The 26,820-nt window shown below is 37.8% G+C and overlaps 1 protein-coding gene across 1 annotated transcript in view; it reads left to right on the forward strand.

Moving 5' to 3' along the window:
• Positions 1-1,415: 1,415 nt before the first annotated feature.
• LOC121857081 (very-long-chain 3-oxoacyl-CoA reductase-like) overlaps positions 1,416-26,820 on the forward strand; it is a 35,676-nt gene continuing 10,271 nt past the window's right edge. Inside the window, exons 1-4 of the mRNA XM_042352932.1 lie at positions 1,416-1,737; positions 8,222-8,268; positions 9,829-9,904; positions 10,098-10,269. Coding sequence (XP_042208866.1) covers positions 1,596-1,737; positions 8,222-8,268; positions 9,829-9,904; positions 10,098-10,269 — 437 coding nt within the window. The 5' untranslated portion in view covers positions 1,416-1,595. The remainder of the gene's footprint in view (positions 1,738-8,221; positions 8,269-9,828; positions 9,905-10,097; positions 10,270-26,820) is intronic.

A 26,820-nucleotide genomic window follows, 5' to 3' on the forward strand; every position in this document is an offset into this window, starting at 1 on the left:
TACATTCAGGAGCCGGTGCATGCCCAGTACTTGCCAACAGTTCGTAACAGAGACGTGACCGATCGCCCAAGTGGCTAACGAGCCGATCTTTTGTGAAGAGGATAAAAGAAAAGGAAAAGTAATCAGAGACGTGACTGATCGCCCAAGTGGCTAACGAGCCGATCAGTGATGAAGAGGATAAAAGTTAAAAAAAAAGGCAAATAAATTATTGGGTCTTATAAGAAGGTCGTTCAGATATCTAGACCAAGTAAGAACACTCGACTGAGTAGTGCCCCTTGAGATGCTTATACACCTCAATTAGGTCACTCCTTGCCCGTCTGTAGTATAAGCTAGGCGAGCTCAGGCGTTCCAATCTCTCAGGGTAGCTGAGGTGCCGAAGTGCAGGCAGTCTGGTGGCCCTCCTTTGAACATTTTCAACCAACTGACAGTCCATAGCATATCTCAGGGACCAGATTGAAGAAGCCTCAAGTTCAGAAATCTATGAGGGCAAACTTTTTCGGAGTGAGAGTTGTGAACTCTTGGAACAATCTACCAGAATGTGTTGTGACGGCACCGAGTTGAAAATCCAGCCAGGGAGAAGGAGACGAACCAACAGCAGGGGTGATAGGAAGAAACTGGTTCACAAATAGGGTGGTGGACGAGTGGAACAAGCTTAGCAACTTTGTAGTAAGTGCGGGAACTCTGGAAAGTTTCAAAAGGAGGCAAGATAGATTCATGGATGATAGAGAGTGGTAGTAACTCTCGACAGGAGCTGCCATGCACAGGCCAACCGGCCTATTGCAGACTCCTTATTTTCTTATGTTCTTATGTATGTGACAACAATATCAGGCAGGAGGTCGTGTTCCTGAAGGGCTCGGATGAGTGACCCTCGCCACTGTCTTCTAGATGGAGGTCGGCCTCGGACAGCAGGAGTCAAGTTGGCTTGGACATAGTTGCCCCGCGGATCCCGTAGAATGGAAACGGCAGTTTTTAGGTAAAACTCCTGGACACGATCCTGTAAGAGGGAAAGACCAAGTTCGGTATAAAGAGAAGTAGAGCGTGTCCACTGAGGAGCCCCAAGGATACGAGCAGCATTCCTCTGGATAACTTCGAGACGGTTGACAGCAGTCCGACTAATGTTGACGAGGGCAGAGGCGGCGTAGTCGACACAGGAACGGACAAAAGACTTGTACATGGTGAGAAGTAAAGGGATGGTGGCACCAAGGGAACCCCTGCACATGGTAGAGAGGGGAGCGTGAAGGCAGTTGATTTGAACATGGAGAAAATATCAGTCGTATGATACCTAAAAAAAAAAAAAAAATAAAATAATATAATTTTTGAAGATGATTAATGATATTTTAAAAAGTATACAAAATATAAAAGAACTTCATAGTAATATATTTAAGCACTTATTTTCTATTTTATATCCACTATAAGCTCTCATTGTAGTATTGTGTTTGGGAGTCACGGCTCTTGAGAGTCACTCGGTCAGGGAGTTGGACGAAAGACTTTTTGTGTGTCGAGCTCCAGAGAAAGTTACATAAAACACACACACTTTCACCCCAGAAGAAGGCCTTATTGGTGGTGTAGTGGTAAGACATTTAGCAGGAGACAAGATGTGGGAGGTGGTTGGTAAAGCGGCGGTGGTGTTGCTGGCGGCCCGTGTGTGTTGGTCCCTCCTGAAGGGGGTCTACGGCTCCTTCCTGGCGGCGGCTCTCGGCCTTCACCTTTCTCTCAAGAAAACTGGTGACTGGGCTGGTAAGTTGGTAAATTTGCATTGTCTCACTCTTCTTTGTTAGAAAGTCAAAAATATATTTTTCTAGTGTATTTGTGTGGTTAGACCGAATATGACCTTCATTTCTGGCAGAAAAAAGCCGTTTTTTTCGATTTTTTTTCGTTGAATGTTTGCCGAAAAAAATCACAGCAAAATACATCAAAAAACACTAGAAAAACAAAAACCTAACCTAACCTAACCTAACCTAACCTAACTGACTCTCAACATATGATGGAATCACCTACGGTAGTTCTTATTGGCCTGGTTCTTGTTCGTCGTTGTATTCTGGGATTCTTACACAAGGCCACATATGTTGGTCTTTGTGATATTTACATTCAGTCTTGCTCGTAGTACACTTTACTGAGGTTGGAAGAACACCATGCGATCAAAAAAATGCTATAGTTTCTATGTTTTTTTCCCAAAAACTCGAATTCAGCTCCATATACTTTAAGTGACACCCATCGCAGACTTCCATAGTCGGAACTGAACTTGAATTTCAAAATATGAGACCCAAAATAAAACTCGAATTTGATTGAGCCAAATATACTGCGAATTAAACCCAAAATCATTTTAATTGGTTCCAAAAGCAAAAACGCTTTTGATTGGCTGCGTGACGTGTACGGGAACGCATGCGCGTGATGATTTATGAAGGAGACACGCAGTGTTGGAAGTGAGGCAGGCGATAATGGAGGAAGATTAATGGAAGAAAATAGAGATAATTTTGGATATGCTATCTCCGTTATTATACATTTCTGCCGGTAATGTAATAGATGAAAATTATCTTATAATTAGACGTCTTATTCAAATATGATAATAGATTACTGGTAGGAATGAACGGTGTGTAAGTGCAATAATACTGAAAGGTAAGTTAATCTATCCTCTAAGAAGACTGGTGAATGTTTTTTTTTTTTTTACACGGGAATTAGCCCACCCGGGCACAGGTCAAATGACCCACAACGGAGCCTGGGGGACGAAAAAAAAAGAACAGAAAGAAATTGTAATTATAGAAAAAAAAGTTGTACTGTATTAATCTACACCACGAAGATGCCGGAAAACCAGCTTTTTAAAGTGAGACAGATTGTAAGAGCTTGGAAACACAGAAGAAGGCAGAGCATTCCACAGTTTGGCTGTGTGAGGAAAGAAGGAGGTACTATAACGGGTTATTCTAGTGTGACCGACATCCACAGAGAAACGGTGGGCACCGCGGGCAAGACGTGTGTTACGAATCCATGGCCTTGCCGGCGGTACACAGGATGCCAAGTCCACCGAACATTGCCCATTAAAGTACCTGTAAAAGAGAGAGTGAAGCAACGTTGCGGCGAAGAGAAAGGGGAGAGAGATTGTCGACTAAAGGAGGAGAGTTAATAAGACGAAATGCCTTTGATTTCACCCTATCTAACAGTTGGACAGAAGAAGAGCCACCCCAGATATGAGAGCAGTACTCCGTTAGGACGAATGAATCCCCTATATACTTGAAGCAACTGCTCAGGAGTGAAGTAGCTGCGGCATCTGTACAGCATTCCCAACTTTCGGGAGGCAGCTTTAGTTATACTAAGGATGTGTGATTTCCAGGACATATTGGAGGAAATAGTGAGGCCTAACATATTTATTTCAGAATTTGGGAGGATGATAGTGTCCTGAAATGTAATTGGTGGCTGAGGGAAGACTGGTGACTGGTCTGGTAAGGAAGAGAAGACTGGTAACTGGTCTGGCAAGTGAGAGAAGACTGGCGACTGGTCTGGTAAGGAAGAGAAGACTGGTCTGGTAAGGAAGACGAAGACTGGTCACGGGCAGATCCAGGAATATCAAAAGGGGGTTCCAAGAAGTTGTAGGTGGGAGAACCTGGGGAGCTCAGTGAGCCAGTCCAGCTGGGGCGCGCTAAAACCCCCACAAATTTATTTTGAAATCTGACCAATATCATGGCCATTTTGAAGCCATGTGCACAGATGAGATATTCTGAAGTAAATAGTAATTACTTTTTACTGTACAAAAATACTTGAGAACAATACTGCATTAAAGAAAATTTTTTGGAGTTTTCTGATGAAAAAGGAGGGTCTGGACCCCCCAGGAACCCCCTCCCCCCTTGAATGTGCCCCTGGGTGACTGGTCTGTTCAGTGAAGAAAGACTGGTGTTTGGTCTGGTAAGTTAACCTCTCCCTCAACCAAACCCAACTTAACTTATCTAACTTAACTCAAAAGTATTCTAAGAGCATTAGGTAGAGTTACTGTTAGTCCAAAAGCCATCACTTAAAGCAGTTGTAGGGAACTTACCATATACTGTACTGTACGTAGTTCCTTTTTATTTTGAATAGGCTACTTTACTGGTCACACTAGAGTTTTCCGTGCACTAAATCCATGATAGCATTTCATCCACAGGCAGTAAGTCAACGCTATGATCCGCACAGTTTGAGCTCGGTTGGAAAGTGGGATGGTTTCATTGTATGTTTCTATGGCAGCATTAACCGCAAATTTTAACCCAACGTACCGTGGATTTTCAGACTCTCCGTATCGTTCCACTTTCGACAGCAAATAAGTTGTCGCTGTAGAGACAACTTGAGGAGTTCATTGAAAAATCAACGCTACGGTGGATTTATTCTCGGTAGAAAGTCTAGTGTGAAGGCAATGGCATGACAGGCTGTTTTGGGCTATTTTGCCAGTCCATTGTTTATATAATAGAAGTACAGTGACCCCTCCATTAACGAACTCAATCCGTTCCAGAAGGTTGTTCGTTAACCGAAACCATTGTTTCAATGGGTTTTTGGGTAATTGGTTCCAGCTCACCGAAAATTTCCTAAATTCATCAAAAATGGTAGAAAAATTCACTTACTTTGAAGTGTGTATGGAGAAGGCTCCTGGATGATGATGGGATTTAGAATGGGGGTGGAGGAGAAGGAAGAAGAGAAGGCATTGGGGTGGAAGAGAAGTCACCCCATGGCGCCATTTCACCCATTATATATTGTCAATATGTAAAATATATTTCAAAATGACCAATAATTTGCTTGGAAACACAGAAAAAAAGCGTTTAGTTCAAGAGAGTCTCAAGCAAGATGTTACCTCCAGTGAAAACAGAGAGACTAACTCCTGTTTGCTGTGTTAAGAGGCTGGATGCCGCTCATTAAACTAGTCACTTTACCTTCAATTATATTCAATAATTGTTAAAATGACTAAAAAATTGAATATTAAACTTTTAAAATTATTGAATAGTATAAACAACTTGATATTTACTAAAATAGTAAGGAATTTAAGCCCTAGAACCGATTAATGTATTGGCGGACTGATACTAAAGCTGGTTGCCCGGTCAGTGCAAGCAAAAACATGTTGAGGTCGGTTCGTAAGAACTTCGTTTACCGAATTTTTTTTGGTTAACCGAATTGAAGATCCTTATGGAAGGCAGTTCGTTAATCGAAATTACGTTAACCGAGGTGTTCGTTAAACGATGGCTCACTGTAATGATATTATAGTACAGTATTTATTGTAGTACTGTACTGTATCCAAAGAAAAACATGCTTATTTATGTGCAAAAAAGTAATTTTTTAGATTTTGATTATCTTTTTCTCTTATACAGTATTTTTAATTTCTTTTTACTCTTATTTTTTCGCTCCCCAGGCCCGTTGTGGGTCTATGACCTGTGCCCGGGAGGGCTATTTCCCGTAAAAAAACAACAAAAAAACGCCCTAAAAAATTATCCAACATGAGGGATAACAAGGATAATATCCGTGTTGATTGCCTGTAACTATGTAGCCAACTCACTACCCAGTAGAACTCAGAGCAGGTGATGCTGAGCTGTGAGTCAGTTTATAGTAGAGGACATAATTGGATATAGAGTGTTTGTGTTTTAATGATAGTTTCATACAAAACATGACGAGTTTCTTCTATGACGCTTTTCTTGCATTTTACGCATATCCGATATATATATTGAGTTGAAAATCAGATAACTACTAGAAAAGGTATTATTGCACTTGTTACTACCAACTGAATGTCAAGAATTTTATCTGGTACTTTATTACAGTATTATTGTTAAAGTCATCCGGGGAATCTTAGGGGGGGGGGGAGGCAAAGCCCACAGTTAGATTAGGATGGTTAGGTTAGATTAGTTTTGATATCTAAATACGGGGATGACCAAAACTATAGTTTTACCTTTTGTTTTTGTAATCAATAGCTTAGACATTTCTAAGACACTTTTCTTCTATGACGCTTCCCTCGCAAACAACCTAGAACTGAGATGCGGGGATCCGTTCTGTCGAGGGTTTAGATGTTAACGCCCTCTGATTCTCTTAAAGAATTACTGTCAGGTGGAAAACTTGCACTTTCACCAAGGATATTGACCAAGATTATGGATACTTGTAACAAAAAATGTCTATTTACAAGTATTTACACTGATAGTTGGCATGAAGACAGTGCAGAGTAACATAAACATATGTGGTTATGGAAGTGCCGGACTGTCGGCCGGAACAAATGTCGGGAGTGTAGACACTGGATGTCAAGCGTGGGGTCTTGTATATATACACGGCACAGCTGGTAAATTGGCGTCTTCTCAACAATAAGTGTTAAGTAAGCTAAAACGACTAATAATTTTAGTATAAAACTTAGAAAAATATTGAATAACATAACCTTCTTGATATTTACTCCAATGGAAACGAATATAAGCCCTAGAACCGATTACTGTGTTGGCGGACTAATCTTCCAGCTGGTGAGCAAGCCAAAATATGTTGACATGATTTCGTAAGAATTTCGTCAACTGAATTTTTGTTCGTTAACCGAATTGAAGGTAATTCGTTAACTGAGGATCACTGTATATGCAGTACAGGGAACTAGTTTTTTGTGCGCCCATCAGCCGCTTGGCTCAGCCACCAGGCGTCAGTTTGGCTTTGTTGACAGTGGAGTGAACATCTATTTTGTTGGTGTCTTGAATAATTTTGCATTTTTCATTGAAATTATTGATCATTCTGAAATTTAGTTAACATATTGAAAATATATAGCGCAGTGCAGTGTTGATTTAAATAAAATACCTGTAATCTTGAATTACACCTAGTGAACTTATAATTTTATTGGTGAAATGACGGCATCTGGCATGGGTCCCCTGAAAGGTGATTTCTCCTCCATCTCCACTTCCTTCTCTTCTCCCTTCTCCTCCACCCCCACTTTTAATTCCCATCATCATCAACCAGGAACCTTCTACATACACACCTCAAAGTAAGTGTAGTTTACTGCATTTTTTTTTACTTTGTACACTTATGTACTTTTCGGTGAGCTGGAACGAATTACCCAATATCATATTGAAACAATGGATTCAGTTAACAAAATTTTCGGTTAACGAACGACCCTCTGGAACGAATTGTGTTCGTTAACCGAGGGACCAATGTACTCTAAAAAGACTAAAATTTTATCTCTTGTACAAAATATATGATGTCTATATTCAAATTATTCGCTGTCTTGCAAGGATTCCAGCAATGTAATTTATATTCTGCTAACTTTAGACTGTGCCATTTTATGTCAAGCTTAGTCACTTTTATTGGCCTCCAGAACCTAACCCTATTTTCCCCATTAATTACATGTAATTATATTTTTCGATTTAGTATACAGTAGAGCAAATATCCTTAGACCCTATCTCGTGATATACAGTATCCAGACCCCACTGTACTCTAGAGTCAAATGAAATCCCCGTCGTGATGTACAGTATTCTTATTTTTTATTTACTGTGACATGTTTGCTTGTGTTTTGTTATTGAAATTCTTTATAATTTTTTACATTTTAATGTTAATAAGGAAAAATAAGAAGTAATTTATTAATACTGTAGACTCGTTAGCAAATTTCAACCCACCGTACCGTTGATTTTCAGACGCTCCGTATTGTCCCACTTTCGACAACAAATAAGTTGTCAGTGTAGAGACAGCTTGAGTTTGTTGAAAAGTCAATGCTACAGTGGATTTATTCAAGGTAGAAACTCTAGTGTGACTGCAGCTTAAGACACTGGCTGACAATGTTAAACAAAAGTTTGTTGACTTAATATCAGAACTGATGTCCATTATTATGAAATACTATTCTAAATTTTCAATGCCTGATTGAAAACCTTAAGGAGACAAATTTATTTATCATTTCACTACTCAATACCTTACAGTACTGGCCATTTGGGTGGTTGGTCTCTTCTTTGTTACTTTGTGAACCTTATTGTCCAGGAAACTCATACCCAGAGAAATCCTGCCATGTATTTTTAGTGTCACACTGGATAACACCCTTCTCACATCTGTCCTGGGCTGAGATTCTGTACAGGTGTTAACACTTTACCACCAACACTTTTATTCTATTGTATAATTTCTAGGGAAAATTACTACTGAAATTAGGTATAATTCCAGAAGAGCTCTGTCTGAATATTGTGTAGTACATGGAGTAGTTTATGTCCTTGTTTTATTTATACTCTACCATACTGGAATATAAACTGTAGATTATATTGTATCTGTTTTATTACAGTTGTTACGGGAGCTACAGACGGTATTGGCAAAGCTTATGCATTTGAAGTAAGTATTTTGATGAAGTAGTATTATGAAATAGGAAGTTTTAGTTTATACAGATGACCTGAAGATTAGGCACCCCAGCATATTTCACCTGAAGATTAAACACCCTGATGTTGCTTAAGGGGGTTAGGTTAGGATTAGGGTGTATTCAGGTGAAATAAGCTGAATGTAGGAGACCATATAATACTCTCTCCTAAGTTTGTTAGTTGGATCATTTTAGAGTAGTTAGTGTAGACCTGTGAAAATGGGTAGTTACTGTAGGTCATATTATATGATTCCAGAGTTTGGTCTCGGGTGGATTAATTCATTTTTCACCAGTAAAGGAATGTGTCACTTTTTTGTATTACTAGCATGATAGAAGAGCTTATAACTAACCATGATATTGTAGTTATTCTTCTTTTGTTGTTGTAAATACTGTAGTGGTAAGTTGAGAATTACAGTGTATGCAAATGTTAATACAGGAAGTGTTTTGCATTTTTCACAGTGATCAGTATTTAGTAAGTTTGCTCCTCCTTAAAAATCTCCATATTCTGAAGTTGTACGTACAGAAAATTTATATGTCCCAATTTATCATCTGGGGTAATGTCACTCACACCTGTTAGTATACAGTATTACAGTACAGTACTGTACAGGTATATCTTTTTCCTCCTGTTGGGGGTGGGAGAAACATGGTGCAACCTTTGTGTTAAGGATCCAGTTTCTGAGTTGAGATCATGGGCATTACTGTATGTGTTGTGATGTTTGTTTGTGTGTTGTACAGTATATATTGTAAGTGTGTGTGTTTATAATAAAAAAAAATAATAATTAACGGTTTATTGAAAGAGCATGGCAGCAGGAAGGCTGAAAATATACAGTTACATAATTGGGGAATGGGTCTTTTGATTTACAAACAATATACAAATAACATAAGTGATACAAATATGATATATAATAATTAGGTGGGGAGAAGCTCAAACTACAGGGCATTTCAACATAGTGTATATATGTGTGTGTTGTACAGTATGTGTATTTTTGGTTGTGTGAATGTGTTTATGTATGACTCGAGCCTTATCCTGTACTGTATTAGTCAACAGTTACTTGGCATCATTATTTCTCTGTACAGTACAGTAGTGTAGAGCAGGGGTTTTCAAACTATGGGTCCCGACCCTTCAGTGGGTCGCGAAATAAATAAATTGGGTCGCAAAATAAAAATGGGTCGCGAAAATAAATAAGAAAAAAAAATAAAATGGGTCGTGAAAATAAATAAGAAAATAAATATAAATGCACCATAATTTAGGCTTGGTTATTGTAATGTACAGTCTAGGAAGCGACTGCAAGGAGAGCATTTCCTGATTCTTTCTTTACCTCTCATGTCATCCGTTTTGCGCATTTCATATCATTACACTTAGGTTTAATGGGTCGCAATTCAAATTGTTGTTCTGGTTGTGGGTCGCAGTAAAAAAAGTTTGAAAAACACTGGTGTAGAGTATATCTCTCACAATATGTAATTGTAGATGACCAGTGTACAATAATTACTAGTTTATGCTCATAATACTGAATTTATTTTGTCTTCTCTTTTCCTAGCTGGCCCGTCGAGGCCTCAAGATTGTGTTAGTCAGTCGGAATCCTTTTAAACTTCAGAATGTGGCTGCAGAAATAAGTAAGATATCCTGTTGTCAGATGACTAAGAAAACCTTCATCATGTTCAACACAAAATATCAGATATATAACATCTAAATATATTCTCAAATGTTTTATGGTTTTACTTCTTCTATACTGTACAAGGAAAGTACAGTACTGTATTTCAGTATTATTTCCAGTAACTTTATTTATGGACTTTACAAACTTTTCAGGCACTAAATATGGTGTTGAGACAAAGATTGTTGATGTGGACTTCACCAAGGATGACATTTATGACCGACTACAGAGAGAACTTGGGGAGATGGACGTTGGTGTGTTGGTGAATAATGTGGGTATGGGCTTTGAGCACCCTGAGTACTTTAATGAACTTCTTGACTGTCAGAAGTGAGTATCTAGTGGGTCTTTAAGAATATATTTACAACTATATCAATTTCAGGTGTACATTAAATCAGGTCTATATTTTTCTTTTATATTTTTTTACAGCTGTTCAGGAATACATGATAATGTTTAGTATACAGTAGTTCTGAAGACTTTCTGCTTTGTTACATAGTAGAACTTTTCAATTCCAGCAGCCTCAGGCCCCAGCAGTTACAGCTATTTTAGTATACTGTTTTTGGAAATCCTCAAGTTTGTCTAATAGTAATTCCACTTATTCTGCACTTGAGAGAGAAAGATGTTAATAGTTTTAGGCAGCACCACAGGGGCCCCCACTGGTTAATGGTCTTTTTGAAGACATAATGGTGTTATATTTGGGGGGAACCAGAAGGCCCACTTTTTGGGTGAAGTGTAACTATTTCTGGTTACCTGAGACTTGTCGATGAGAGATAACTTCAGTCACATTAATAGAAAGTTTATAGGTTAAGTTTGTAAACCCAAATAGTCTTTTCTCCATTTATTTATAAAAATAAAAATTATGCACAGTCAATTAGGATATCACTGTAATTAACACTATGAGCTGTGAGTGTTGGCGATGGACAAACCTTACCAAGAATAAGCTTCATGTCACATGCCCATCCGTTCTGAGAGCCGAGTGTTTACTGGCTGTAGAACCGGCTTTTAATAGCTGACTCTAGCATCTTAGAGAAGCGACTTGCCAGTAGAAAATACCTATCATATGGTCTGTGCATGATAGCTCGCAGCTCATGGAAAACTACCGTGAGTGATGTAATTTTATAAACCTAATGTATATAACCCATATTTATGTAAGTTACTCTCTTTTAGACGGGCTAATACAGAAGTGTCCAGGTTTTATAAGTTTAAACGTAATATTTTCAATAGTCGAGTTTATACAGTACAAGGGGTAGTAGAAACAGTTTTGGAATGGCAGATATGGAAGGTTTTACTAGTAAAGCCTCGATAAATCGGACTTCAATATATCAGAATTTGCCTTTTTCAGGCTCTGAGATGCTCTGATCACCAGAAATACTATAATAAAAAGTTTTAAGAAATGGGGAAGATTAAACAAAAAAGGCGAAAGCAAATTTGATCAGATATCATATTTGCTTTAGCCTTACTGAGAACTAAGACACTTGAGTATGTGTTACGACCCTTGGCCTCTTAGGGTGTAACAATATCACAAATTACACTTTGTACTATAGGTCCAGGAATAAATTCCACCAAATTATCACCTCATTATTATGGGGTATATTGAAATTCTTGCAGTGGCTTTAATTACAATATATATATTAACAAATAAACAAACTAACAAGTATATCCGTATGTACAAAAATAAATAAATACAAATTAAAACTGAACAAATGAACTACTCAACCGAGTGACAAAATAACGAATATCAACGTAATAATTAAAGGCTTTAGTCTAGACACTACCCTAAACAACGTGGTTATCCAATACACGTAACTCATAAACAAGTTAGGTATTTATCGTTGATTTCTACAGTATGACTACACACAGTCTCACATATAAATCACTATGTAATACTTGGTGTTCTCAAAAGTCGAGCAAGGTTAACACGGTATACCACTAAAATATACAATAGGAGAGGAGATACTTATCTTACAACTGCCAGCCCAATACTGAAAACCGCCCGGCTCTGAGAGGTAAAACTAAGCAGCAGAGGTGGACGGAAATGATGTCACAACAAAAGACGTTCAACTTGCGAATCCACAAATAGTTATCAAACGCTCACTCCCTCATTAGTATGCGAAACTAATACAATAAACATAACAGTCGACCCTCGTTAAAACGGACTAATAGGGGGGAAGGGGTGTCCGTTTTAGCCGATTGTCCGAAGTAACCGATTTAGGGGTTAATATTGCATAATATTGTATTATACAGCAATGTGTATGTTTATTTGAGTGCCCCGTCATAGGAGTCCGTTTTCTCTCACTTCAGGACGCCTGAGTCGTCCGTTTTCTCTTAATCTTAGAGTGCAGTACACCAGTGACTTCTTTATTTCTTAGTAATTTGAAATTGCAACCCCAATTGCAACTGGGACAATCCCAGAACCAGAAATTTGATATGGACAGTTCAGATTTCGTCCGATTTATCCGAAATCCGGATTAAAGGGGTCCGAATTAACGAGGGTTGACTGTACATTGTTTTACTGAACACATTGAAACTAATTGAAACTAATATTACTACATTTTAAGAACAGTGGGGTATGCTATAACGAATCTAATTGGTTCTAGAACCTCGTTCGTTATAGCATTCGTTCGTTATAGGATTAATCCGTCCCAGGCCCCCAAATACAACCACTTAACACTGAAAATTTGCTGTGGAAATTGTAAAAAATACGGTACTTTATCTTACCTTAGTGTTGTTCAGCATGCAGGACAGGAGGCAGAGGGGGAGGGGGGGAGGAGAGAATTATGGAGAAGAGGTGGAAGGAGAGGAGTCATCCTTCCTAGCCCTCTTTGGTGACTGTCTTACAGGCACTTTGTCTGTAGGGTCTTTTGCTACTTTTTTAAAGAAGGAATCCAGGGTTGGCTGCTTCAACCTTGATTTCTGGACCTTCCAAAAGTAGTTCATCATAGTGTCATTAAACACACTGATGGCCTTTTCCACAGAACCAACATCAGGATGATAATCCTCGCAAGCTTAGACAGTTTGCTCCAGCAAAAGAACACATCCTTGAGATCTTTGGCTGGAATGATGTGGCTTTCCTCCTTGTCCTCATCCTTCCCTGACTCCTCAGAAGTTAAGCTCCGCTTCAGTGTCTCATTTTCTTCTTTGTGAAGCTCAAGCAGCTCCTCAGTGGACAGCTCCTTACTGTGCTCTTCCACCAACTCCTCAACATCATCCACTTCCAGACCCATGGAATTGCCCAGAGACACAATTTCATGTACAACAGCCTCTTCGAAGCCTTCAAAGTCTCTTTGAAGCACACATTCAGGCCACAATGGCCTCCAAGCAGCACAAAGACACCTCAAAGTAACCTCTTTCCAGGCTGAGGTAATTAAAAACACAGCATCTGCTATATTGAAGTGACTCTTCCAAAATTCCTTCAAACTAACATCACTGGAAGAAGTGGTCGCAAAACATTTTCTAAACAGTGCCTTTGTGTACAGCTTCTTAAAGTTAGAAATTACCTGTTGATCCATGAGCTGGATGAGAGGTGTTGTGTTGGGTGGCAAGAAGTGCACAGTGATGAAGTTGAACTCCTCTGGCAATTCAACCATCAAATTAGGAGGGTGGGCTGGTGCATTGTCCATCACCAACAAAGCTTTCAGTGGAAGATTATTCTCCCTGAGGTATTCCCGAACACTGGGTCCAAACACCTCAATCACCCACTCAGAGAAAAGAATCCTGGTCACCCATGCCTTTGGGTTTGACCGCCACATAACACCAAGGCGGTTCTTCCTAATGTTTTTGAAAGCTCTGAGGTTTTCTGCATGGTACACAAGGAGTGGTTTTATTTTGCAGACACCAGAAGCATTAGCACAAAGAAGGAGGGTAAGCCTGTCTTTCATTGGCTTATGGCCAGGGACAGACGTTTCCTCCCTGGTAATGTATGTATGGCGAGGCATTTTTTTCCAAAAAAGTCCAGTTTCATCACAGTTGAATACCTGCTGAGAAACAAAGCCTCCCTCTTTAATCACATTCAAAAAAATGCCATGGTTTTCCTTAGCTGCTTCCTTATCTTCACCAGCAGCATCACCATGTCTCACAACACTATGTAATTTATTTCTTCTGAAACCAGTAAACCACCCCTTGGTACCCCTAAACACTGGCACATCACTATCACTTCCACTGGGAGTCTTGGCTTATAAGATCCTCAAACAATTGTCTGGCCTTCTCACAAATTATAGCTTCACTAATGCTATCACCTGCCATTTCTTTCTCCTTTATCCACACTAAGAGTAAATTTTCCGTCTCCTCAATCACATTACACCTTGCTTTGCTAAGTCTAGAGATTCCCTTAGCCACTTGCACAGTTTTCAACTCCTTTATTCTTCAAAATCGTACATATAGTCGATTTAGCCATCCCATACTCATCACTAAGTTTCGCAATGCTTGTTCCATCCTCACATTTCTTTATGATTTCTTTCTTAGTTTCAAGAGTTATGAGCTTTCTCACTCGCTTTGAACGATTCATTGTCACAATTGTACACTTGTATAACAAAATATTTATACAAATAACTCGTATTTCTACATCAAAAGACGAAATTTCAACAATAACAGTGGTGCACTGGCTACACAATGAGACAAAGATGGCGTCTGACGCTCTTGTTGTGGGTTGCGGTACAACAATATTCATGCGCCAGACGAAATAGTCCCGTATTCACCCGCGTTCGTTGTAGGAGATGCGTTCGTTATAGCATTCTCAATTTTATAGGTAAAACCGTTCGTTATAGGAATATTCGGAGTAGGATCTGTTCGTTATAGGATATCCCACTGTATAACACATAACATCTTAATTCAAACCGCTTCAGTTTGTACACAACGAAACAGTCGAAGTTCATATACCGACCAGAACTCCATTCATTGGTTCTTATTCAGACACTCGTAACAGTATGTAAGCAGACTGTGGCTGATCAGGTGCTGCTACATTCATCAGGTTTATTTATTTATTGATTCAGTATTATATTCTCATATGATTGGCCTCTTATGGTTTATGGTTCATCATGATTAATATAGATTAATATAACATCATCAGTAATAGAGAAAAATACAATACAATACTGTACAGTACTGTCTGTAATTTGTAATAGGACTTGAAAATAAAAGGATTAGCTGTATCAGAAGGTTGTTTACTCAGATGCATTCAAGAGCTTTCAGTAGACCAGCTTACAACAGGGGTCACTATAAAACACTGTGTACAGTGAATCCTCGAAGATCTGGACCAAAAAGTGAGTACCACCTGTCCGGTAAAGCCGATTGTCCAGATTTTCCGGCAAATAATGAATGATATAAGAAACACCAAAAATACAGTACTAATGTAGTGATAAACAAATTACCACATATAAACCATGCATTTACCTATGATAACATGATAAGAAACATAGTATCATTACAAGAGTGAATGAAATAATATTCCCACAAACAACAATTGTCAACTCTGTTTATGTTTCCCACCTCCTCAGGCACCTGTGTCCAAGCATAACCCACGGGCCTAAAATGTTCTTTGCTCTGGTTTGGGAATGTTTCTCAGGGAAACTTCTAGGAGGCTTCTTAGCCCAGAACCCCTGAAGTTTTTTGTCCAGATCTTCTTAAAAACGTTATTTACTGCCTATGGGTGTTATATGATGACTCAGTTTGGCTACTTGTACACTTAGACAAATGATTAATGAATAAACCAGGGTATATGCAGATGCATAATACTTTACTCTACAATATTACTTATTAAGTGATGATAAATACACTACAGGTCCACCACCGATTTTCCGGCACCCTTGGTTCCAAAGCCTTGCCAGATTATCCGTTTTGCACAGACCAAACAAGGTCAGGTAATAATAATTCAACAATACACCTCTGACCCACTAATTATACACCTCCTGTGTCTCTAAAGCACCATGGACTGCTAGAAACTTAAATTAAACAAATATTAAATGTAAATTAAGTGTGAAAAAGCCATAATTTTGAGCAAGATTAATGTACACACTTTGTACTCAAATGTACTACACTAGACTAAAAAAATTATCTCTTGTGCAATCTATATGTTGTTGACACTCAAATTAATCACTATCTTACAAGAATGCCAACAATGCATTTTATATTCTGCTAAGTCTAGTCAGCTACATTTTATAAGATAAAAACTTTAAGCCTAGACTACCTTCACCCAGGCTGGGAGGAAGGGAGGGAAGTTAAGTACCCCCTCATAATTTTCTCCAGACCAAAGGAGGTGCCAAACCAAAGGAAGTGCCAGTCCATCAGTTGCCGGATAATTGGTGGTGTACCTGTACAATAGTATTTATTAAGTGGTGATAAATACACTACAATAGTATTTATTAAGTGGTAATAAATACACTACAATAGTATTTATTAAGTGGTGATAAATACACTACAATAGTATTTATTAAGTGGTGATAAATACACTACATTAGTATTTATTAAGTGGTGATAAATACACTACAATAGTATTTATTAAGTGGTGATAAATACACAACTGTACTGTACTAATTTACTAAGTGTTAGACAGACATTGTGGTAAGCCAATCAGCTGTTTGCTCTTTGTAAACAAATGAGTATTAAATGACGCCTTTTCAGCGTGGGATTCTTTTTTCGGGAAAGTTGTTTCTTTTAAGATAATATTTTATCAACCTGGCCCCAAATGATCCTAAACAATATACTCCTTCACCTATTTGTTCTTATTTTTATCTGTATAGTGCTGTACAGTACAGTATACAGTTTTCTCTTTATTCTAGACAAATTTTAGGGTTACTTACTTACAGTGTTGTACGCGTCAACGGAAAAGAGTGGGGCTGCCAGCGTCAGCATAAACGACCGAGAAATTTGATGCTGTCAGCGTCGGCGTAAACGATTTCATAAATTGACGCCGTTAGCGTCAGCGTCAACACCTAGCGTCAACGAGGTTTCAATGATGTACAAATGCAACCCCTGAAATGCCTATTCTCGTGTGTATGGGAGTAACATACAGTATGCAAAATAAAAAAATATTCATTAATTTTTAATAATTTATTATGATTTATATTGTCATTTTATTTATTCATTTGTTCCCCGGCAAGAACACTAACATCTCAAAATGCTTGTCGATCATTCTGGTGCGCTTGGGCCTCAAGACGTCCATGGAGAACATGCGCTCCACGGTGACACTAGAGGGGTCTCGTACAGGGCCTGGAACAATTCGTCCTTCACGTCATGGTCTTTATCGTCTCCCTCGCTGCTGCTGCTCTCAGTCTCGTGCACGGACTTCTCCACCAACCTGGACAGCTGGTTGGTGGTCTTTTTCCTGACTTGAAAATTCAAATCTGTAAATAGGTGGGCGGGCGCGGCCAAATTTTTCCCAGTCGTCTTTATAACAAGATAATTGAAAATCGAACTTGGAAAAATAAAAAAAAATAGAAGTTGACGAACAAATTGACGCTTGACGCTCCGCTTGGGTGAAAAGTTGATTGCGTCACCTGCCCAAAAAATTGATGGCGTCAGCGTCAGTGTTAACAAAAAGTTGCCGCCGTCTATTAACGGCGTCAACATAGAACACTGCTTGCATATACCACTTTACAATAAGTAACAATCATTTTGGTGACAACAGTTGTTGACAACCAGACTTATATGTCTGATTTTCAACCCAGAGAGTTCATTCTTTTAATAACCTTGTTAAACACTTAAAGACTTTAGTTGTTGAAGTGTAGTAATAACATAATGTCAACTTTTTCATATTTAAAACCCTAGTTAATTTAGGACCCAATTCAATTTACGTCCTTATTTCATTTGTATTTACGACCAAAATATTTACAACCAAAATATAATAAAAATATAATAAAATTACATTTTAATATAAATAATAATTAAATCTATATGTATTATTTAAAACAAAAAATTAAGAACGCCTTGTGCAAAGAAGCTCCCTTGCTAATGAGCGGTAAACAACAGTCGGAGCTTGGCGGGCCTTTTGTTTTCACGTATCTGGAACAGGAGAAAAACTTTCTCAAGTTTCTTACAGCATTTTTGCATCCCCATTCAACATGAGCAAGAGCCAGTGGTGGTAGTGTTGTTTCAAAAGCTAATAGAAAGTGTATAAGCTTAGCTGAGAAACTAAATGTGTTTAAACGATATCAAAAAGGTGAGAGGTCTGTGGATATTATATGGAGCAAGCAATGAATATATTTTCTGAAGTGAATCCATTAACAGAACAAAACAAAGAAAGAATTTAAATAAATGAAATGACCTTTACATAAAGATGTATAATGAGAAAAGAAAACAGCTGTGCAAGGTTCTTTCGAGAGCTTTATTGTTCGAAGGCCTAAACCATCAACTTCAGCTACACCATCAAATTCAGCATCATAAGCAGCTTCAACATCAACTTCAGGTTCAGTAACAGTTTCAGCAACAGCTTTATGGAAAGCTACAGCTTCAGCCAGAGTTGAACCTGATGACTTCGTCATCTGAGTAAAAACTCGCACAATATTCATTGGCTGTCCTAATGTTTTAGACTTTACCACCATTGGTGAGTAGAATTTTTGTTTTACATTCGTAAATATTATTTAAAACATATATGAACAGTAAATAAGTGTTGCTTTCGTATTCATATGGAGAGAAATGACGTTATGCTTTCACATGTACGCACTTACTGTTCATACGTTGGCGTTCCCAATCGTCTCGCTTTATTTCTTTACCATGAGTGGTTAGCCACTTCTAGTGTTCCATTTATTAACATTAAATAATATTACTTAAAACATACATACACGTATTAAATTTTTTAAAATTAAGTTCACTACAGCTACAACCAGGGTCTTATTTACTTCAGCTTCTTATGTAGAACCATTATCACTAACGAAAACAATGCCGTCTTGTCTCCTCATGTGTGTTTTAATAGTCTACGTATTAATAATGAATTGCATTGCTCATTTTGCATATACAGTGATCCCTTGGTTAACGAGCGCCTCGGTTAACGAGATTTCGGTTAACGATTTACCTTCCATAAGATTCTTAACTTCGGTAAACGAACAATCCCTCGATTAACGAGTTTTTTACGAGCTGACTTCAACATGTTTTCGCTTGCATTTGGCGGTCCACCAGCTTTAGTATTAGTCTGCCAATACAGTAATCGGTTTTAGGGCTTAAATTCCTTACTATTTTAGTAAATATCAAGAAGTTTATACTATTCAATGATTTTAAAAGTTTAATATTAACTTTTTTAGTCATTTTAACAATTATTGAACATAATTGAAGGTAAAGAAACTAGTTTCTGGCGTGCCATCCAGCCTGTTAACACACCAGACAGGCGTTAGTCTCTCTCTGTTTTCAGTGGAGGTAACATCTTGCTTGAGACTCTCTTCAACTAAATGCTTTTTTTCTGTGTTTCCAAGCAAATTATTGGTCATTTTGAAATATATTTTACATATTGACAATATATAATGCAGTGCAGTGTTGATTTAAAAATAATCACACCAAGAGAACTAAAATTTTATGGGTGAAATGGTGCCATGGGGTGACTTTCCCACCCCAATGCCTTCTCTTTCCCTTCTCCACCCCCATTCTAATTCCCATCACATCAAAGTAAGTGTACTTTTCTACCTTTTTTGTTGAATTTAGGCAATTTTCGGTGAGCTGGAACCAATTTCCCAAAAACCCATTGAAACAATGGTTTCGGTAAACGAGTTTTTCGGTTAACGAGCAACCTGCTGGAACAGATTGTGCTCGTTAACCAAGGGACCACTGTATAAACATTAATTCAGTCAAATACATATTCATTAATAAACAATAATGAATCTTTTGAACATATTCTTAAGATAAATGACTGTTTCCTCGAGTGCACACGTATACATTGGCGTTCCACTATCAGTCTCACTTTTTCTTTAATATCAGTGGTTACTTCTCCTGTACATTAAATAACATTAATTAAAACATAAATTTTTTACATTAATTTTACTACTATAACAACCAGGGTCTTATTTTCATCAGTTTTAGGTGTATAACTGACATTATGGGTGTAAACACTGACAACAATGCCGTCTTTTATCCTCTTGTGTGTTTTAATATTCTACGTATTATTAATGAATTGTATTGTTCATTTCGCATATACAGTGATCCCTCGGTTAATGAACACAGTTCATTCCAGAAGGTCGTTTGTTAACTAAAACCATTGCTTCAATGGGATTTTGGGTAATTGGTTCCAGCTCACCGAAAATTACATACAAAGTAAAAAAAAAAAAATGCAGTGAAGTACACTTACTTTGAGGTGTGTATGTAGAAGGCTCCTGGATGATGATGATGATGATGATGATGATGATGATGATGATGATGATGATGGGAATTAGAAATGAGGGTGGAGGAGAAGGGAGAAGAGAAGGAAGTGGGGGTGGAAGAGAAATCACCCCATGCTTGATGCCATCATTTCACCCATAAAATTTTAAGTTCACTCGGTGTAATTCAAGATTATTTTCTTTAAATCAACACTGCACTATATATTGTCAATACTGTATGTTAAATAAATTAAAGAATGACCAATAATTGTACTGTAAAAATACTCTGTGTTCAAGAGACCCACAAGCAAGTTGTTTCCTCCACTGACCAGAGATACAAACTGAGGCCTTGGTGGGTGAGTGAAGTGGCTGATGGGTGCACCAAAAACTAGTTTGTTGTACTGCAATTATGTTAAATAAGTGTTAAAATGACTAAAAATTTTAATATAAAACTTGAAAAATTATTGAATAGTACAACCTTCTTGATATTTACTCCAATTTTAACAAATGTAAGCCCTAGAACCGATTTATGTATTGGCTGACTAATCTTCCAGCTGGTGAGCAAGCCAAAGCATGTCGAAACATTTTCGTAAGAATTTCGTTAACCTAATTTTTGTTCATTAACCGAAATGAAGATTCTTATGGAAGGTAATTTGTTTACCAAAATTTCGTTAACCGAGGCGTTCGTTAACCGAGGGACCACTGTTTAAAGATTAATTCAATCAAATACATATTCAGTTATAAACAATAATGAAACTTTTGTACAGTACATACGTACTCTTAAAAAGATAAATGATGCGGTATCCTTAAATGCGCATGATATGTTGGCGTTCCCAATCCATCTCTTTTTTTTTTTCATTGCCATTAGTGGTTAGCTACTTCTATTGTTCCATTTATTAACGTTAAATAACGTTACTTAAAACATATACAGTATTACTTCCCGCCTAACGCGTTTCACTTAACGCTTTTTATCATATACGCCGTGCCTCGCCAGAGCTGAACTTTCACTTAACACGGATTTTTTTCCACATATACGCGGTGAGTGTCGCTATTTTTAGATTTGCCCCACCCGCCACCCTGCCTGACTGCCTGTTTTAGCTCATAAAATTCATACAAATTACCCGGCCAGAATATAATTTACATTGCTGGAATTCTTATAATTTGGTGATCATTTTGAATATAAACATCATATATTTTGCATTAGACATACAAATTTTAGATAAAAATTTTTCTCAGAGTAACTATGTTATCTTTTGTGCAAAATATGTGACATTTATATTCAAAATATTCCTGGTCTTACAAGGAATCCAGCAATGTCAATTATATTATCCTAACTTTAGTTTGAGGTATTATTTATTAAAATTTAGTGGTTATCCCACACATCTTCTTGGGACGGTTGGTGGAAGGTGGGGGGGGGGAGGGAGGGACCGACCGACCATCTGTTACCCCGTGAAGAATTATTATTTTTTTTATTAACTGAAGATATTTGTTTTAGCTCATAAAATTCATACAAATTACCCGGTCTGAATATAATTTACATTGCAGGAATTCTTATAATTTGATGATCATTTTGAATATAAACATCATATATTTTGCATTAGACATACAAATTTTAGATAAAAATTTTACTCAAATTAACTATGTTATCTTTTGTGCAAAATATATGACATTTATATTCAAAATATTCATGGTCTTACAAGGAATCCAGCAATGTCAATTATATTATCCTAACTTTAATCTGAGGTATTATTTAATACTTAATGTTAAAAACCCTGGAAGGGAGGATTGGTGGGGGGTGGGGGGAAGGGTTGGGACTGACCGCACGGTTGGAAGAGGGGGGGGAGGCAAGGTGGGGTACTTTGATTGACAGATAGTGTCGTGAAGATTATTTTTTTTTTTATTAACTGAAGATATTTGTTTTAGCTCATAAAATTCATACAAATTACCCAGTCAGAATATAATTTACATTGCTGGAATTCTTATAATTTGGTGATCATTTTGAATATAAACATCATATATTTTGCATTAAACATACAAATTTTAGATAAAATTTTTCTCTAGGTAACTATGTTATCTTTTGTGCAAAATATATGACATTTATATTCAAAATATTCCTGGTCTTACAAGGAATCCAGCAATGTCAATTGTATTATCCTAACTTTAGTTTGAGGTATTATTTATTAAAATTTAGTGGTTTTCCCCCAAAAATTTCTCTGAGAGGGAAGAGGCGGCAGTGTAGTGTGAGAGGGGGAGGGAGTTGAGTCCATTATTTGAATGGACATTAACTTGGCGACTGTATTTCTCTATTTCTCTTAAGTATTAATTGTGTGCATGTACCATCATAAAATTAAGATGTTATTTTTACTACAACATAGGTATGTGCCTTCAAAAAGTGGAGTTTGGGGGTCGGGCTGGTTTCTATTGGAATTAATCCCATATGTTCTGTTGTTCACTTAACGCGGATTTCACTTAACGCGGGACCCTCTGGGTTCAATTGACCGCGTTAAGTGGGGTACAACTGTATATATAGTTCAATTGACGGCGTTAAGTGGGGGTACAACTAATATATTAATTTTTTACATTAATTTACTACAACAACAACCAGGGTCTTATTTTCTTAATTTTCTTGTGTAGAACTATCGTCCCGGACGTAAACACAAACAAAAACAATGGCGTCCCATCTCCTCTTGTGTGACCATATTATTATTCATTTATATTGTGTAAGGTGCATTCAGAAACATTATTCAAAGAATATAGTTTGCAATTTTCATTAATTGTATTGTTTTGGGGGAAAAGAGGGTAAAAAGCCACACAAGGGATATGAAAAGGTCACACTTGAGATGCATCTCGATGAGTATACAGTGACCCCTCGTTTAACGAGCATACCGATTAACAGAATTTCGGTTAACGAACTGCCTTCCATAGGATCTTCAATTCGGGTTAACGAACAAAAATTCGGTTAACGAATTTCTTACGAACACCGACCTCAACATGTTTTCCTTGTTTAATATTCAATTTTTTGTCATTTTAACAATTATTGAACATAATTGAAGGTAAAGTGACTAGTTTAATGCGCGGCATCCAGCCTCTTAACACAGCAAACAGGCGTTAGTCTCTCTGTTTTCACTGGAGGTAACATCTTGCTTGAGACTCTCTTCAACTAAATGCTTTTTTTCTGTGTCCAAGCAAATTATTGGTCATTTTGAAATATATTTTACATATTGACAATTATATAATGCAGTTCAGTGTTGATTTAAAGAAAATAATCTTGAAATACACCAAGAGAACTAAAATTTTATGGGTGAAATGGTGCCATGGGGTGACTTCTCTTCCACCCCAATGCCTTCTCTTCTTCCTTCTCCTCCACCCCCATTCTAATTCCCATCATCATCATCATCCAGGAGCCTTCTACATACACACCTCAAAGTAAGTGAACTTATCTACCATTTTTGTTGAATTTAGGCAATTTTCGGTGAGCTGGAACCAATTACCCAAAAACCCATTGAAACAATGGTTTCGGGTAACGAACTTTTCGGTTAACGAACGACCATCTGGAACGGATTGAGTTCGTTAACCGAGGGGTCACTGTACAGTGAACTCTCACTTTACGCGGTCAATTGAACCCTCGGAGGCGAGCGAAACGTGTAAAGTGAACAACATAACATATGGGATTAATTGAAATAGAGACCGGGCCGACCCCCAAACTCCACTTTTTCCGACACAATACCTATGTTCTAGTAAAAATAACATCTTAATTTTATGATGGTACATGCACACAATTAATATTTAAGAGAAATAGAGAAATACAGTCGCCAAGTTAATGTCCATTCAAATAATGGACTCAACTCCCTCCCCCTCTTCTCACACTCGCTGGCTCTTCCCTCTCTGAGAAATGTTTGGGGGAAAACACTAGATTTTAAGGTATAGTAATAAATAATACCTCAGATTAAAGTTAGGATAATATAATTGACATTGCTGGATTCCTTGTAAGACCAGGAATATTTTGAATATAAATGTCATATATTTTGCACAAAAGATAACATATTTACTCAGTGAACAAAATACTTACATTAGATCTAAAATTTGTATGTCTAATGCAAAATCTATGATGTTTATATTCAAAATGATCATCAAATTGTAAGAATTCCAGCAATGTAAATTATATTCTGGCCGGTAATTTGTATGAATTTTATGAGCTAAATAAAAAAAAAATATACTTCACCTGTGTATATGAGTAGATGCACCGCGTAAAGTGGGAATTCCGGTTCTGGCAGGGTACCGTGTAAATGTTTCTCGTAAATGTAAATGTAGAAACGCGTAAAGTGAAACCGTGTTTTACGCGAGGGTTCACTGTAGTAACATTATACTAACCCAACCCTATCTCTGGTCAGAGCAGCTGTGTGGCTTGTTTATATTTTGGTCAAGAGAATTACCGACAGAATGTGGGACTTGTATTTTTAGCGGTTATGTTTTGTGTTGCCATGATCGGCCACCAGAGTGTAGCACCATCGCTATTGTTTTGGCTTCATTGACTCATTGCAAATGGCTGACTGGCGGCTGAACTTTCTGTTAACATTTCTTTAATCTTTCTAGGGGCATTTTTCATTTAGACATGTATCTAGTGTGGGTTACGTATGAAGGAGGTACAGTGAGATGTTGTGAGCTTCCCTCTGCCATTAAGCCAATGTAAGCCATTATTTACGTCTTCGGCAAATTTGCCGTAAGTTTGTGATAATTGATTGTGATAATTTGGCTTGTTTTTCAGTATTTTATTAATAGTAATATTATTAGTAACACAATTGTTTGTGCTTAGTGGACTAACGCTTGTCCCAGACTCCCTAGCTAGGCACCTACCGCAATCGGCCTCGCATCCGTATCGCAAGCGCATTAGACGCAGGGTAATTTGTAATTTGTGATACATTAAAAGAAAAAGCGTCTCATAAGCCAGCAAATACGGTTTGTATGTATGTATACATACTTACATACATACATACAAACATACATATATATATATATATATATATATATATCCTGAAGATTCACAATGGAAACGTGGCTAAGATAAATCTTGACAAAACACACAGGAAAAGGGAAATACTGGAGCACCTTAGCTTTCATCTTTGCTCAAGACATCTTCAGAGACAACTGAATTTACAGGGACTGGAAGAGACTTATTTACAAAGGGGTGTCCTACTCCTGGTGTGGCTCTCAGAAAAATGGACTTCTTTAACAATTATTTTATTCTTTATAAAGGATGTGGCTAAGAAATTAAGAGAATATGCAGTAAATGTCTGCTATTTGGGGGTTTGTGATTTACGATTTCGACTATTTGCGGTAACCAGATGATGGCTTACGAGCCTACCCGCAGCACAACGAGTCACCCCGTGTAACCACAGCGTCTCTCCCTTTGTTTGCGTTCAGCCATTGCCTGTGACACAGCATCTCTTATGTTTTGCTGAAAACTTTAGTGTTTCTGTGTGAAGTGGCCCCTAAAAGACTTCCTAGTGTCAGTGCTAGTGATGCTATTGAAGTGAAAAGTTTAAAGAGACCTAAAAGCCAAGAGGAAGCAACTACCAACCATTGTTTTTCAAGAAAGAACCAGCCGCTCGGCCACCTGAATTGTCTCCCTCACCTGCTCGATCAGCTGCTGCCGCTCCGCAACCCACCTCCCCACCACTTGCCTTCCCGCCTTTTCACAACCCACCTCTCCACCAACCACCACTACATCACCCTCTTCCAACAGTGACCCTGAAGATTTCCCTATGCTTCAGTAACCAGATTTCAGACTGCTCAGTACACTTCATCAAGCTCCAAACATCCACATATGAAGGAGAGTAGTATTGGTAACCTAAGGTTCACATACACAGTAAAGGTATACACTACAGTAGTGCACTAAGGTAGTACAAGTCGCTATTCGCAGTATTGCCAATGGACGAGTTGATGGTCGGAATTTCTTTTTAAAATGGCAGGTCAGTGGGTAAAGAAAATGCTTAAATTCACTATGGTAATGATATTTTAAAATAAAGTGGGCTAAAAAATGTAAAAAATAAGGGTTAAAGTTACTAAAAAGTCACGTGACTGCGAAAAACTCTTTGATTGGTTGTGATGTCACTGGTTGGGGTGAACTTCCCAGCGGGAGGCAGCCAGCTGTAAATGTCCAACATCTCGGCTGATCAGCTCGGAAAATAAATATTATTATATAATTAATTGTGCTTTATTGTGCAACACAGTAATACTACTTTGAATATATAAATATCACTAATCACATAAACGAATTCAATGGGAACAATGGATTTGGTTAACGAACGACCCTCTGGAATGAATTGTGTTCGTTAACCGAGGGACCACTATACTCTGTAAATGTACTGAAAAAAAGAAGAAGAAAGTCTACCAGGTAAGAATACATGACAGCTGAGCTGGTGTGAACATGGGAGTTTTTTATGTCCAAAAGACCATAAGAATGGAGGAGAAACAAAGCTATCTCGACTATTATAGCAGGACTTCAAACTTTTATTACAATTTATATACAGTACATTATACCGTATCACTCTACGAATGTGGCAGAGTGTATTTCTTGTGTTTGCCCAGAACCGTCAACTTGTCCATT

This window comes from Homarus americanus, unplaced genomic scaffold, assembly GCF_018991925.1.
Source record: "Homarus americanus isolate GMGI-L3 unplaced genomic scaffold, GMGI_Hamer_2.0 scaffold20465, whole genome shotgun sequence".
In the NCBI taxonomy this organism is placed as follows: Eukaryota; Metazoa; Arthropoda; class Malacostraca; order Decapoda; family Nephropidae; genus Homarus; species Homarus americanus.